At 46.8% G+C, this 14400-nt stretch overlaps 1 protein-coding gene across 1 annotated transcript; it reads right to left on the bottom strand.

The window, feature by feature from the left end:
* Positions 1-3897: 3897 nt before the first annotated feature.
* ATPAF1 (ATP synthase mitochondrial F1 complex assembly factor 1) lies at positions 3898-14394 on the bottom strand (the record flags this gene model as incomplete). Its single annotated transcript, XM_084265960.1, has 9 exons — positions 3898-4675; positions 5561-5668; positions 6237-6332; positions 8388-8435; positions 10678-10728; positions 12114-12176; positions 12855-12905; positions 13440-13548; positions 14198-14394. The coding sequence occupies 9 exons, from the start codon at positions 14392-14394 to the stop codon at positions 4481-4483; spliced, it is 918 nt and encodes a 305-aa protein (XP_084122086.1). The 3' UTR covers positions 3898-4480.
* Positions 14395-14400: the final 6 nt, after the last annotated feature.

The raw sequence follows: 14400 nt of genomic DNA, 5'->3' as shown, positions 1-14400 counted from the left end.
ATCACCCTTCAATCTGCACTTCCTTGACTGCTGCCACAGCCGCCTTTCACAGGCCAGGGCGTCTCCCCAGGGAGCAGAAGCAGCTCTGGGTTTCCTGCTGACACAGGGGTACATGTCTCCCCAGGCAATGGGTGGGTGGGCAAGCCAAGGGTTTAGGACACTGATAAGCAGGAGCCTCTGGCTGCAAAACTTGCTCCACTGCTCCTAGCAGGAACTGCTGCACATTCCCAGCCCCAGGCTCTCCTCCAGCCAGAGAGAAACCAGAGGCAGCATGGAGGGAAGGAGGTGGCTGCTACAGCACCTGGTTCAGCCGTGCAGTCCTTGCTGCAGGATGCATCCCTGCAAGTCAGGATGAATCCCTGACTTGGGATTCTCCTCCATGGACATGCCGTGCTCACTTGTGGGCTGCTAAGTACAGACATGTCCAAACTCAGGAAGACCCTGGCCCACAAATGGCTGGAAATCAGCAAAACAACCTTGAACAGTCCTGCAGGATGCTTCCCCTCCCCAAGGCAGCACATCTACAATCTGTGACACTAGGCTGGGGGAGCTGGTGATCTGTCTCAGTGCAGCCCACATTACTGACCACGTGGGAGCAGCAGGGGCATCCAGATGCTTTTAGCACACAACTCACCCCAAGCTGGCAGAACAGAGCAGACAGGCTCACACAAGCTGTGGGTGCTGGTAGCAGGAGGAGACAAACATCAGGAGACAAAGATCCCCTCTAGTGGCTACGCGGCACACGAACCTCCCCATTATCTCCTCTCCCCTCACCAGCCCTTGGGCTCAACACCTCAATCAAGCAGGATGGAGGATCAGGCCTGGAGTTTCTCATGGCCATTTTTATGATGGGTGTTTGTCCCAGCTTCAGCTTCATCCCCAGCACAGTAGCAGTCAGCACAGACGTGTGTGCTGCTCACGTCCCAGCTGTGGCACAAGCACACAGCCAGGTTTACCATTTACAAATTAGGGAACTTGCATCCTGACACTGGGCCACTGAATATTGAAACAACAGTTGTCCATGACCAAAATGCTCCAGGTTGATGATGCAGCATCTCAGACTATTGTGCCATCTGCTCTAATAATCCGTATTCTTACGTGTTGCAATCACTAGAAATACAGATTATGCTCTGCACACAGCTCGTGCAGGGATACTGTAGGAAGCAGCTGTCTGAAGCCTCTCCTCTCACAGCCAGGTCTCAGTGGCACAGTCCATCAGAGCAGCTTCCCAGAGAAAACGTGTCAGTACCATTTTCCAGGGGCTGCAGCAAACCCTGTCCTCAGCAGCAGACCTGGGAATACCTCCCAGTAGGGTATCTGCTTGCTAAGCCCCTGCTGCAGTGGCACACAGGCACACAAGCCTAGCCAGCTCTTTGCTCCTCTGTGTCTCAGGGAGATGTGATACAGCCCTGGGTCACTGCCACCGAGGCAGCCCTGTCTGTGCTGAGAGGCCTCACCCTGACACAAGGGCTGATGCACTGGCATGCACTTCAAGGCACGTGAATACACCTGCAGAAAGCAGCTCTTCCTCCCTCCAGCAGCCCATTTCACCTTGTCCAAGGCCTGAAAACAGTCTCTTCCAAACTGGACACGGTGTGGTATCATCAACTTGATCTTGTCACCTTGGGTCTTACTTAAAAGCCGTCCCAACGCACACAGTGCAAGAAGTGTTTCCTTGCCATTTCTGTCTGTCCTAAAGCCTTAGAGAAGTTCTTAGAATCACAGACTGGTCTGGGTTGGAAGGGACCTCAAGGATCATAGAGCTCCAACCCCCCTGCCACAGGCAGGGCCACCAACCTCAAGAACTGGATCTACACAAGGTTGCCCAGGGTCCCATCCAACTTGGCCTTGAACCCTTCCAGGGATGGGGCATCCACTACCTCTCTGGGCAGCCTGTTCCAGCACCTCACCACTCTCTGTAAAAAACTTCCCCCTAATACCTAATCTAAACCTTCTTTCCTTTAGCTTTAATCCATTCCCCCTTGTCCTGGCAAATTCTTAGCTTGAGATTAATCACAGGATGGGTTGAACCCCCTTCCCCCAGTATTACAGGAAGAGCCTTTAGTCTTTCAAGCTCAGAAAGTGGCCCAGGTATAGATCTGGAGGCCTTGAATTTCACTCCTGGTGCCTGTTACTCTTCCAGAGATGCTGCACTACAGCTCTATTAAAAATGAAGGCAGCAACTTCGACATCTTCAAAGCAGGGAGTGAATAATGAATCAAAACTGCCCTTATTGTGGTGAATGTGAAATGATAAATGGAGCATGAATGCTGTAAAATAGAAGTAGAAAGAGTCTTTAATAAAGGTGATTTGCTGTTCAGGCTGTAACAGCCCTATCCACACCCCCTTGGATTACTGCCCTGCTATGCAGGGTGCTGTGCATGGAACAAACACAATCAGAGACAGAAAGAATACATGATCAGGAAGCAAGACCATCTTCTTGCAGCCAAGACCCAGATGTGCCTCTTCAAGAAACACCTCACAATCCCCTGAACGGGCAGTTCAACCCAACATGCCTGAGTCACTGCTAAAACAGACCCCCATGATAAAACCTTACAACCCACTTGAGTGCTTCACTGAACACTGTTCACATGCACAGAATGGGCTGAGAAAGCGTGGAGTGACAGCGAGTGTTACAGCACCAGGGTCCTACAGCTACCTCAGCAAACAGACTGTGTAAGAAACCCTTTCAACTCATCAAACCTCCCCATCCGTTCACAGTTAAGTGTAGCACAGAGTATCTGCTACCAGCCCTGCCAAAAAACCCTGGTCTTTGACAGACACATTGCCTACCCTTCTTGCCTCCCATTTCTTCAGCAAAGGAGGGAATGAGGGAATGCTTTCCAGCCTCAGCAGGCAGATGGGAAGATGCAGCGTGGTCTGGATGTGACACAGAATCCCTGGGTTGGAAAAGACCTTTGAGATCATCAAGTTCAACAGTACCTGTCCTATACTAAACCATATCCCTAAGCACCTTGTCTACCTCTCCTTTAAATACATCCACAGTTGGTGACTCGACCACCTCTCTGGGCAGCCCGTTCCAGTGCCCCATAACCCATTTGGTGAAGAAATTTTTCCTAATGTCTAACCTGAACCAGCCCTGGCACAGCTTGAGTCCATTTCCCCTCCTTCTGTCACTTGGGTGAAGAGACCAACCCCCACCTCTCTAGAACCTCCTTTCAGGCGATGATAAGGTTTCCCCTCAGTCTCCTCCAGGCTAAACAGATAATTAGTACTACAGACAAGTTAGTGCCAGGGATTTGATGTGGATATGGGAAACACTGCAGCATTGCACCTGAGCAGCTCCTGGCTGACCTCAGTTTAACTGTCTACCCGTGCAGTGGTTGGACACTGGTCATGGGTACACAGGCTCCTCATGACCTGGTCCTGCCATCCTTGTCTGCAGATGCACTGGCTGGCACAGCTGGGAATGAAAAGAGAAGCTCAAAGCACAAATGCCTTGGGATCCTTCTGCTGAAGGCAGGTTTAAAACACACCACCAGCTGTAGTCTTCAGAAGCCAGATTCTCACCAACACTGACACGTTAAAGCTGCCGTATGTATTCACACCGATGCATCTTTTCATGTGTTGTCACTTTGTGATGGAGAAACCAGTTGGCAGCTCTAGCCCTGTTACTGTGCAATTCCATCTTTCCTGAAATAGGAACAAGAGCCACTTTTTGTCCCTCCAAACACCATCTGTAGGTACCTGACTAGCTGCCAGTTGGAGAAAAATTAATTCCATAAAGCCCGCAGCAAACTCCTCCTCACTGCTCAAAAATACACAGAAATAAACCCACGTTTATAGTAACTTACTCCTCAAGCAAAACATCTCCAGGACAGAAACACAGCAACAGGATAAAATTAATATATCAATTAAGCAGCACAATTTTCCCAGAACAAATCCAGTCACTTTATTTTTTAATCCTGAGAAGAACACAGGCCACAGTACAGATCTGTGCAAGGAACCTCACACACAGGGTAACAGAGAGGCATCTGTTTTACAGCACTGGTCCTTTACTCTTTTCCTGACAGACAAGCCTGTGTAAATTCCACCCAGATTAAAAAGCACTGGACCATGCAATTATAATGGTGGAGAGCATTTCAAATGCATTTACTGAGAAGAACCGTTGATTGTTACCCATCTCCTGATGTCAGGATAGCCCACTACACACAGCCCCCCTCCTGCCCCTTCAGTTCAGACTGCAAACGCACAGCATGTGGCAGGAAGTTATGGGATGGGAACACCAGGTCTGATGAAGTTCTGCTGCAGTATGGGGCTCCGTTTTGGCAACCGGTTACCGCCGTTCAGATGGCCCAAGTCCTCATCTTGCATCAGTTCCAGACAGGTCTGTCTACCAGAGTCCCAAGATGCCACCAGGTCCTTTTTGTAGCTAACACAAAGTCCTAAAACAAAAGAGAGACAGGACCACCCCCTCCAGGTACCCCCCTGCCTGCTCCTGGCTGGCTTCAGCCAGGCTCTACGACTTGTCGGAAGCCTGAGCGGCTCTCGGGTCTCTTCCAAGTCCGCTCTGCTCAAGCTCTGCTATAACTGACATGTATTTAAAGTCACTGGGTCTGTGGTTGAAGGTCTCAACTAGTCCATAGGTCTCAGAACGATCCGTGGCATAGAAAAGCTGCACCTGATTTGCCAAGCACTGTGCTTCATGGACCACCTGCAAGTCACAACAAAGGGTTAGTTACATTTGAGTATCCCGCTGAAAAAGACTCTTCAGTGCTGCTCCTCACTGAATGGTTCCATTCCAAGCCACCTTAGCTTAGCAAATCTCTTACCAAACCACCTCCCTCTTGCTCCTGACCACTTTAGCCCTGTGCCTTTAAACTAGTCTCCCACTGAGCACACACCTTGGAGGTCAAAGACGATCCCAGCCCACTCTAAGGCACGGAGGATGCTCCAAAGCCTGATCTCTCCCTTTTTACCATTGACCTATTTGCAAAAATCGTTTTCTCTGACATACAACAGGGCAAATGACTAGTGACCCCTCTGCAGGTTGTTTCAGAGCTGGTGTAAGTAGGTCAGTCAGAGGTGGGATGCCTAGTTATCTCACTCCACCAGTACAATCCCCAGTGCTATTAGTCCTAGCACGGTGCTATTAGTGAGATGCAAACAACAGCACGCCCACACCTAGGGAAAAGAGCAGAGGCATGCAGAAACCTCACACAAAGCTCCAGAGGTCTCCTGATCTGACAAGCTGCATTAGGCATCAAAACACTGTTTTAGCTTGTTGGCAGGTAGCAACACCTTTCATGCAAATTTCCTTCCGTTACCATTAAACACAGCAGCTTTTATTCTTTACAACAATAAACTGCAACATCCAGAGTAAGAAGAAAAGCAACAAAAAGAAAGAATGCATGAGCTAAAATCAGCAGAGCTCCAAAGCCCAGTGAATTCCCATTAGCTATTTCTTTAACCTAATCTACTATGAGCACCCTTTGGCAAAGGGCCTTTTCAAGGCTTGACTTTAATTTGGTTTGAACTCAGAACTGTAGGAGGAGTTGCAGCATAACATGAAGGAAGCCAGTGAACAGATTACTCTTACCAAGAACTTGGAGTCCATTTCTGCTGTCATTAATACTATCCCTTTTTCCTTCTGCAGGTCAGGATAATGGTACAAGACCAGCTGGCTAGGAGCAGTTTCACCTTGTGTCTGAAGGAGATAAATATTCCATAAGCATCCCATGGAGAAATTCAGCACTACTGCAGGTTTTGAGGCTTGATTACAAAACTTTTGAGAATTAACTGCTATGGAGACCATAATTTTTCAGGGCTTAAGGATCAGCTCTAATCAAATTTGATTCATTATTCCTGGCCTTTAGAGAAAACAAGGGATTTGCAGAGTTAGGTGGTTGGGTTTTTTTCCTTGACTAAAGACCATTTTGCATTTAAGATAACCTTCAATTTCCAGAAAGACATTTCATCTCATAGAATCTACTGGCATTTCAAGTAGTTTGTGTGAACAGTTCTAAAACATTTGGCTCATGCCTCTATTTTCAGACTGTTTGACTTCTACCTCATTGTCCTTTAGATGAGAGCCACTCAACACCCAGAAGTTCACTAAGTACTCATAATTAACAGCAGTCCTTCCCTGACAATTATTTTCAAGTTAAGCTAGACAACCTGCTCATTAAACTCTTTACCAATTATAACATCAGCATATTACATCACATAACATATTTCTGGACCATTTTTGGACCTTTTTTCCCCCAACCACTCACCTGAACGTTTATTAGTGAAGTGAAGTGCAGTTCTGTTCCTGACCACTGCCCCACAAAGAACTCATAACCTTCTTTTCTTGGCAAAGCATACAGAAACTGCAGAGGAGAGAGAAAAAGTAATTCTCCCTTTCATGAGACAGAACAATGCCTGTGTCATACCAGCCTCCAGCATAAAACTCTTTAGGGAGAAAGTCACAACAGAAAAAGGGGTTTCTTTGCCCCAAGGGGAGTGACAGGACAGCAGGAACCAGATTTCAAAACCAACAATAAACCTTATCAGTGTATGTTGGTACACATAAGGAGGGGAAAGGGGAAAGGGGAAAGGGGAAAGGGGAAAGGGGAAAGGGGAAAGGGGAAAGGGGAAAGGGGAAAGGGGAAAGGGGAAAGGGGAAAGGGGAAAGGGGAAAGGGGAAAGGGGAAAGGGGAAAGGGGAAAGGGGAAAGGGGAAAGGGGAAAGGGGAAAGGGGAAAGGGGAAAGGGGAAAGGATGGTGGTAAACACACTTTTTGTTCACCTTTCTAGAAAATTTACAGCAGAACTGGCCAACTCTAAGATAAGCAGCATTCAGAGTGTTTAATGATGTCATTTCACCAGGTGCTCCAGAACAGGCAGCAAGCACTTTCCCCCCAGTGATACACCATCTACCCAGCTCTGTAAGCTGGGGACTTGCTCCTTTTCCCACACCATGGGAAAGGACAGCACTGGAACAGAGAAACAAGCAGGATGCCTGAGTACACCCCATTGCATGGTACAGAAACACACTTACAAACTTTAAATAACATTCCAAGCTCTGAGTAGCTCAGGATGCCAGATAATATTTGATCTTGCTCTTGGCAAGTGAAATACATGGGGCCAGTCCATCAGTTCAGTGAAGATCTACAAAAGCCCTTCTCTCAGTGCAACAGTTTAGCTACTTTGTTTTCATAAAGGAGTGAAGCATTTTGCTTGTCTCAGGACAGTGAAATGAGCACAAAGCCCATGCTCCAGCACACTGTAAAACCTGTTACTTTCAACAGAGCACAGAACTTATCCAGCAGCATGTGGTGTAAAACCACAGAGAGATACCCTTTATCATGTTAGCTGCTCTGCCCTTCAGCAGTTTAACTTCTTTGAAGCAGCAACCTGTTCATCCACAGAGGAGCCCTCTAACGGAAGCTTGCAAGGTGCCCAGCAACCCACATGAGCAGCAGTGAACCCAAATCTTGGGAACCCACTCATTTCTGGAATAACCAGACTGCCTGTTCTCAGTACTTTATGCCTCACAGCGCTGGCGTACACGTAACACACAACCCACAGAGTATTGGCTCTGTTTCTGTAATAAAGGGTTTAACTACACCCAATTCCTCCCCTTTTCCCCATCACAGCTGTCGAATCATGATGTTCTGCACCAGAACTGACACTACTCAGTGTCGGGGTGCCTGCTACACACACTCCCCTAGAGACAGAGATACATTATTTATACAACACAGTTTCTGCCCACTCAGCTTCCAGGCAAAGAACTGCTCATATCTGCCTACTAGTATTTACCTATCACACACCACCCTGGTGAGCTGCACCTATCTGAGACAAGCAAAGGCAGGCTAATAGCTGGCAAGGCTCAGCTTGGTCTGTGGACAGAACCCAAATGTAGTGATTTCTGGCCTTTCCCTCCTCCAGGCACTCCTGCAAGGAGCAACTTACACCAACCCTAAGACAAGAGAATTTGCTTTCTCCATGTAGGCACAACATGGTGATGTGTAACTACAGCTAATGACAGTTGCTCCAGGATGAAGCAAGGGTGCTCTCAGCAATAAGGAAAGATTAACGTGGGAGCACCAGCAAAGGCAGCCTGCAAGGCCTGGCTCTTCCCCACACTGCAGGGAAGAGATTCAACCTCACAACAACAATGAACAGAAGTCAGAGGTGTGTAGCTAAATCCATTCCCTGGGAGGTTCTGTACTCATCTCTAGATCAAACCAGGCAATACATAGGAATCACCACTGCTCTTATCTGAACACGGAGACAAACGGCTGAACTCTGGGATTTTACTAATCAAGCTGATACCAATGGGTCTGAGCACAGGAAGGTCAGAAGTTTGTGAGTTAAGACTTCAGAGAGGAGAAATGCATTGCAGCTAGAGATCCAGGCGCTGGGAAGTCTCAGCCATACGTACCGATGGACACTGCTGGGCTCTCTTCCATATCAACTCAAACTTCTCTGCCTTTGGGGAAGGAAGAGAAAGAGAAATTCAGGTCCCATAACATGAGTGTGGATGCACAGTTACTCAGAATTATCTCATTAACCTTTTCAGGGTAGAACTCCCATCTACAGAAGGTCTCACTGCAGGAATAGTGAGGCATGGAAAGCTCTATTTAGTTCTTTGTTACTAAGCGACTTTGGTAACTCATTTTAGCAATGTTGTCACTAAGATCCTGCAGCACACTCCTTGGATCCTGCAGCATTATTCCTTGGAGGTATGGGGCCCATGCTTTAGGCTTGTTACGTTCCTTTTCAGTAATAGCTCCACTGCATCACGTGGTGTCAACAGCTGAGCAAGATGACATATCCCTGGCCCCAGACCCACTGTGATTTTACATCACAGTGATCTGCTCTTCAGTATTATAACACAGCCTAGGTATTAAAAAAATAATATACTTACTGCTTAGGTTTATATTAAAACCTCAAACATTTGGTCATCCCTGATGAGACCTAGCAATCATATCCACGTGTCCTCTGCGTTTCCCCCAAATCTTCTGCCTGCTCTTCTCCTCCCAGCACCATATATTAATACCTACTCAAAGGTGTTCATGAAAGAAAACACATGCCACTCATCAACACAAAATTCCTCTGTATGTGCCTCTGAGCACTCGAGAATTATGCAAGGCCCTTCTTCCAGCCAACAAAGAGCTTCTGGCAATAGATACAGTTCCTTCCCCCAATGACACCATGAACTACTTCCTAATGTGCCTGGAATCTGGTTTGCATTAAAGCCTTCAAAGCTTCCAAAGCTCCTCTAAAACAGCACACCAAAGAACAGTGCCAACCCCACTAATGAAAGACCTGCACCATCCCAGCTGCAGCCCCTGGCTCTGGCCCTCTGCTACAGAAAACAAGCAGTTCAAGCTATTTTCACAACATCCATGTGAAACCACTTGACTTTGAATCCCGTGCTGCCATCTTCACAGCACAGCACTTCATGAGCTGAGCAGCTCTGCTGCACTCCCACAGAAAGACACATCCCTTCACCAGGGCACCAACACCCACTGACACCAGTGGGAACCCCAGTACCTCTCTATGCAATCCAGAATATTTACAGAAATAGCACAGCCTTTTTAAAAGGCAAGATGTGGAGTCAGCATTGCTGTAGGATGGATGAAGACTCAGCTCCAGTATCTATGTTCCCACCTTGAAATCCAGTATCTCTTTCAAGTGTAATGAAGTACAGCTCAGAGGGCAGTTGGGCCTTGCTTACCCCATTTGCATCAGGGGAAGTTTAGGTTGGATATTAGGAAAAGTTTCTTTACTGAAAGGGTTGTTAGATATTGGAACAGGCTGCCCAGGGAGGTGGTGGAGTCACCATCCCTCGAGGTGTTTAGAAGAAGAGCAGATGTTGTACTTGGTGACATGACTAGTGTTGGACCTCACAGGGCTGGATAGGTGGTTGGACTCAAAACGATCTTGAAGGTCTTTTCCAACTGTAACCTCGTGTCACTGCAGTTGCAGCTCAGAGGGTTCAGTGTGACTGCAAATCAGAGCCCAGATCTAAATGAGGTTTCAGGAACTGAAGGAAGACAAAGTTCATGCCCAGCTGTGAAAAGGGAGATTTAAGAGATCACGATCTCACAGAGGCTCTGAAGCAAAGAATTACAAGCGAGAAAAACACCTTCAGCTTGATGCAGATTAACAGCAATTAACATCTGGCAAAGTTATCAGGACACAGAAATACAATCTTATCACAGGAAGCACCATGCAACCTCAAGGAAAGACAGTGCTGCCAATGGTTTTAAGTGCATGAAAGTTAAGGCAGAAGCAATTAGCCACTTGCAAGTCACTCGCCAAGCGCTCTAATGCTGCCAGATGAAATGTGTGTTAGCAGTCTGTGCTGCAGGGAAGAGGGGAGAAAAACAACCAAATCAGAGAAAAAAAAGTGTGTGAAAATACAAATGCTACCTTAACAGACACTGCAAAGAGTACTGGATACTCATCATTTTAAAAATGCTTGGAAATTCAAGCCAGGCTTGCAGAAGTACTAGCTCTATTGAGACTGATGTAAAGGAGGAAAAAAAAACCAAAACAAAAGCCTTTATCTGGGGCAATATCATCATTCAATCAGGAAAGAAAGTTTTGGTCTTGAAACCTCATTTTCCTTCACTGATTGCTTTTAAAAGCTCCAGAATCCCAGTTCAAAAGGAAAGCTTTACACACTGGCCTTGCAAGTGCACAACTACAGGGCAACTACTTACTGGAATAACAGCGTAAACCGTATCTTTTGCAGAAAAATACTGATTCCAAATCTGTAGGAGACAAAAGGAGATTGAGCTGCAGTTAAAAATCAAACATCTAGCAGTAGTATTAATTGCTTCAAGATTAATTCCATTTGTCAACTAACTTTTGCAAGCACTTTGAGAAGTCATTTTTCAAACACACCTGCCTGACTTTCCTGCTAAGGCAACCCACTTCTCCTAAGGGGCCAGAGAACTTGTACAAAGTGACAGATTTCAAGGAGACAACAGAAATAAGCGCTGGGCTCAGAGGTGGCTCAAGATTCCCAACAATCACACTAATGATTTCTAGAGGGTTCAATTTGTTGGGTTGTTTTTTTAATAATACATAAAACATTTTCAACAGAAGACAAAAGTAATGCTCCTCTGTTCAGAGTCATTGTTGTCTTCACCACAACAGGATGGCAATACCAACACAGAAACTCAAAGTTCTTAATAAACAGATAAGTACAAGTAAAAGCCCAGAGTCCAGGACTCTTTCAGTTGCTCTTCCCTTGTTCTGCATAACTAGTGAGAATTGATGGTGAAAAGTTTAATCAATGAAACAGGGCGACCTGAAGGAAAGTCCTGAGTTAGCAAACACTCTCCCTGCTCTAACCATCCCTGTTGCACATCCCTGATGCACACCATCCCTTACAGAGCACATCACCACTTCTGTGATGTTCTTGAGCTATCAGGAAAGCAGCTATATTTCTGCTAAGTCATGCTGAGGCTCCTTTATATGTGCTGCTCTCCTTACATGATCATGTCTACGTGAAGTTTCTTGGCATATAGTCTGCTTTGGTTACAAAAACCCAACCAAACAAACCACATCCAACTCAAGCTACATCAGAATTGTGGAAGAGACGTGACTTGTAACTAGACAAGGGAACACAGAGCAAAGCAAAGCACGTATTAGGGAGAACTCAATTCACACTGTTCTTCAAACAGACCCACCCCCCTCCTACCCTACCCTAGTTATGGTACAGAGGCTCCTGAAAGACAGATAATGCAACCAAAGACGGGGGATGGCAAAAGATTTGTTTTGATTCCTGCAGACCAGCAGTAGCAGAATCCACAGAAGATATTGCTGGGGTTGCCCTCCATGTGGGTTTAACCCAGACAGGAGCTGCTGAGGCCAATTCAGCTGCATGAAATGGCAACAAGAAGAATTACAACAGAGGGGTTTTGCGTGATCAAGTCCAGATGTACTGTTTAGCAAGGTGCACATCCTAGGCAGAGCTGGCTGTACAGAGAGAACTTTATCTTCAACTGTTCGTTGCGTGTCAGGGTAATTTTGTGAACACACATCTGCAGCTACATCTTATTATTCAGTGCAAGTAAAACTCACATCTTCATACTTAGATTACTATTAAGCGTAGATGTGGAACAAACTCCATTCCATTTAAACTCCTCACCTCTTTTATCTCCTCTGCTGACTTTTCTTTCACCATCTCCACGTTAAGAATCGAATCGAGTGTCTGCAAGAGAAAGCACGAGGGATTTGGCACGATGACACCTCTCTGATCCCAGTGAGAACACAGAACAAATGGATGAAGTTGCTGAGAACAACATCAAGCCAGAGGAACTTAATTCAGTTACTTCACAACACAACTTGAGTTCTCTGAGCTGCCACAGAAACTCGTTAGTAGTAAGCAGCAACACCCCAAGAAGCGGATCCACACACTGGGGCAGGGTGGAGGAGGTGCTGCCAGGACACAGAATATTCTTTGCTCCAGTTCTGCAGGTCTCTACTGAAGCTGCAAGAGGAGCTGCAGCCTGTTGCTTTCAGCCATCTCAGACACACAGTCTGTTGGCAGATTTACACAAAGTCTGCAAAAACACAAGGATGTGGAAGAATAAAACCTCTCTTGTCCCTCTGCTGGCTGATCTTTGGAAATATATTCACAGGCTGCAAAGGCCTTCTGGTCTGTTACTGGCAGCAGAGCAGTTGGACTGCATAATAAAAACAACATTGCTGGGAGTTTTAAGATGTGAATGTGTCCCCAGCAGTAAATGAGTATCTTACACTCAAGTGCAGAATAAAGTACATTAGTTTTATCCCAAGAAGCTCTTTGCTGAAGCACTGATAGCAATACAGTCTACACCCTTGATTTGCCAGCATGTCCTCTCCCAACACCCAGGTCCGTTTCCCTTACCTTATCTTTCGTGAAACCTCCCTTGGATGTCTTTGTGTCCAGGCCTTTTGCCTAGAAGAAAATAATATTCTTTAGTTTTTACCACTGATGCTTTAATACCACTGATTTGCCTTCCCTGTCACGTGCAACACACCTGCTGACAGGATCTCCTGAGCATGACCTCAAACTTAAGATTCTTAGAGATGGCTGCAGTGCATTTTATTAAAATATTGATTAGGAGAATAATTATTAATATGAATTATGAATTCTGAGACTGGAAAGGATTAAACTATTATGCATTTGGGGTCCAACATTATTAAACAGTTATCTTTTGTTTGCTACAAAATTACACATACAAGATCACATCACTCCAGCTGGCCAAACCAATAAATGTTTGGATAGGGCCTCAGGCACAGCAGTTACAGTCTAAAAAGCAGAAGAACAGTATGCTGGAACACAGAACAGTACTTTTAGCCACCAGAGTGTGAAATTCTGGGGCTCCTTGCTACCAGGAACGCTGTAGAGGTTTATAGCATTATACCAGTCCTATGTAAATTGCATCATAGCTTTAACAGACGTGATATCAAAAAGAAAACCAGCCCTTGCCTTTTCCTCCATGCATCTGATAAACTCCCCTTGATTTGAATATCCCACAGGCTGCTTCTTCACTTCATTTCTTTTTTCCATCCGGGATTCAAACACATCGGGACTGGATCTGAGAGGGACACAGGTCTATTAGCAGCACTGGGTTACCAGCACAGGTCTGCCTTTTGAAATGCTTACTGATACACTCTTAACTTGGTGATCTTATAGTGGCCTCCCAATAGCCAAAGGGCCTACAAGAAAGCTGGGGGGACACTTTCTAGAGGGTGTGTAGCAATAGCGTAAAGGGGAATGGTTTTAAATTGCAAAGGGATAGATTTAGATTGGATGTAAGGCAGAAATCCTTCCCTGGGAGGTGGTGAGGCCCTGGCACAGGCTGCCCAGAGAAGCTGTGAGGCCCCTGGATCCCTGGCAGGGTTCAAGGCCAGGTTGGATGGGGCTTTGGGCAGCCTGGGCTAGTGGAGGGTGACCCTTCCAGTGGCAGGGGGGTAGAACTAGATGGGCTTTGGGGTCCCCTCCAGCCCAAACCATCCTATGATTCTATGCCAATTTCACAGCAGGAAAACAAACAATCTCAAACCAATTACAGTGGGGATGAGTCCCTGACTTGGTGGCAACAGCGTGAGAGAATGTCAAGGCTGCATGTGGCCTGAACGAGGACACAGAGCTAAAAATCACACCCTTCCCCACCCCCAAACCCCCCGCCCCACAATAAGCCCCAAAGCCTAAGCAGGAGCTCTCCCAGTGCCCGGCCCCCGCACCTCTGCAACTCCCGGATCTTGTGTCGGTACTTCCCGTAGAAGGGGTTCTCCTCCAGCGCCGCCTCGCTGGAGCCCCGTCCCGCTCCCTGCCCGGACGCCTCCCGGCACGGCGGGGCCAGCAGCCCCAGCGGGCGGAGAGCCGCGCGGCTCCGCAGGGCCGTCCCCAGCCCCCAGGCCTGCAGCAGCGGCCCCGCCATTGCGCC

Source organism: Gallinula chloropus, assembly GCF_964237585.1.
Source record: "Gallinula chloropus genome assembly, chromosome: 6".
Classification (NCBI taxonomy): domain Eukaryota; kingdom Metazoa; phylum Chordata; class Aves; order Gruiformes; family Rallidae; genus Gallinula; species Gallinula chloropus.
The sequence above is the reverse complement of the archived record's forward strand: the minus strand, read 5'-3'. Positions and strand labels throughout refer to the sequence as shown.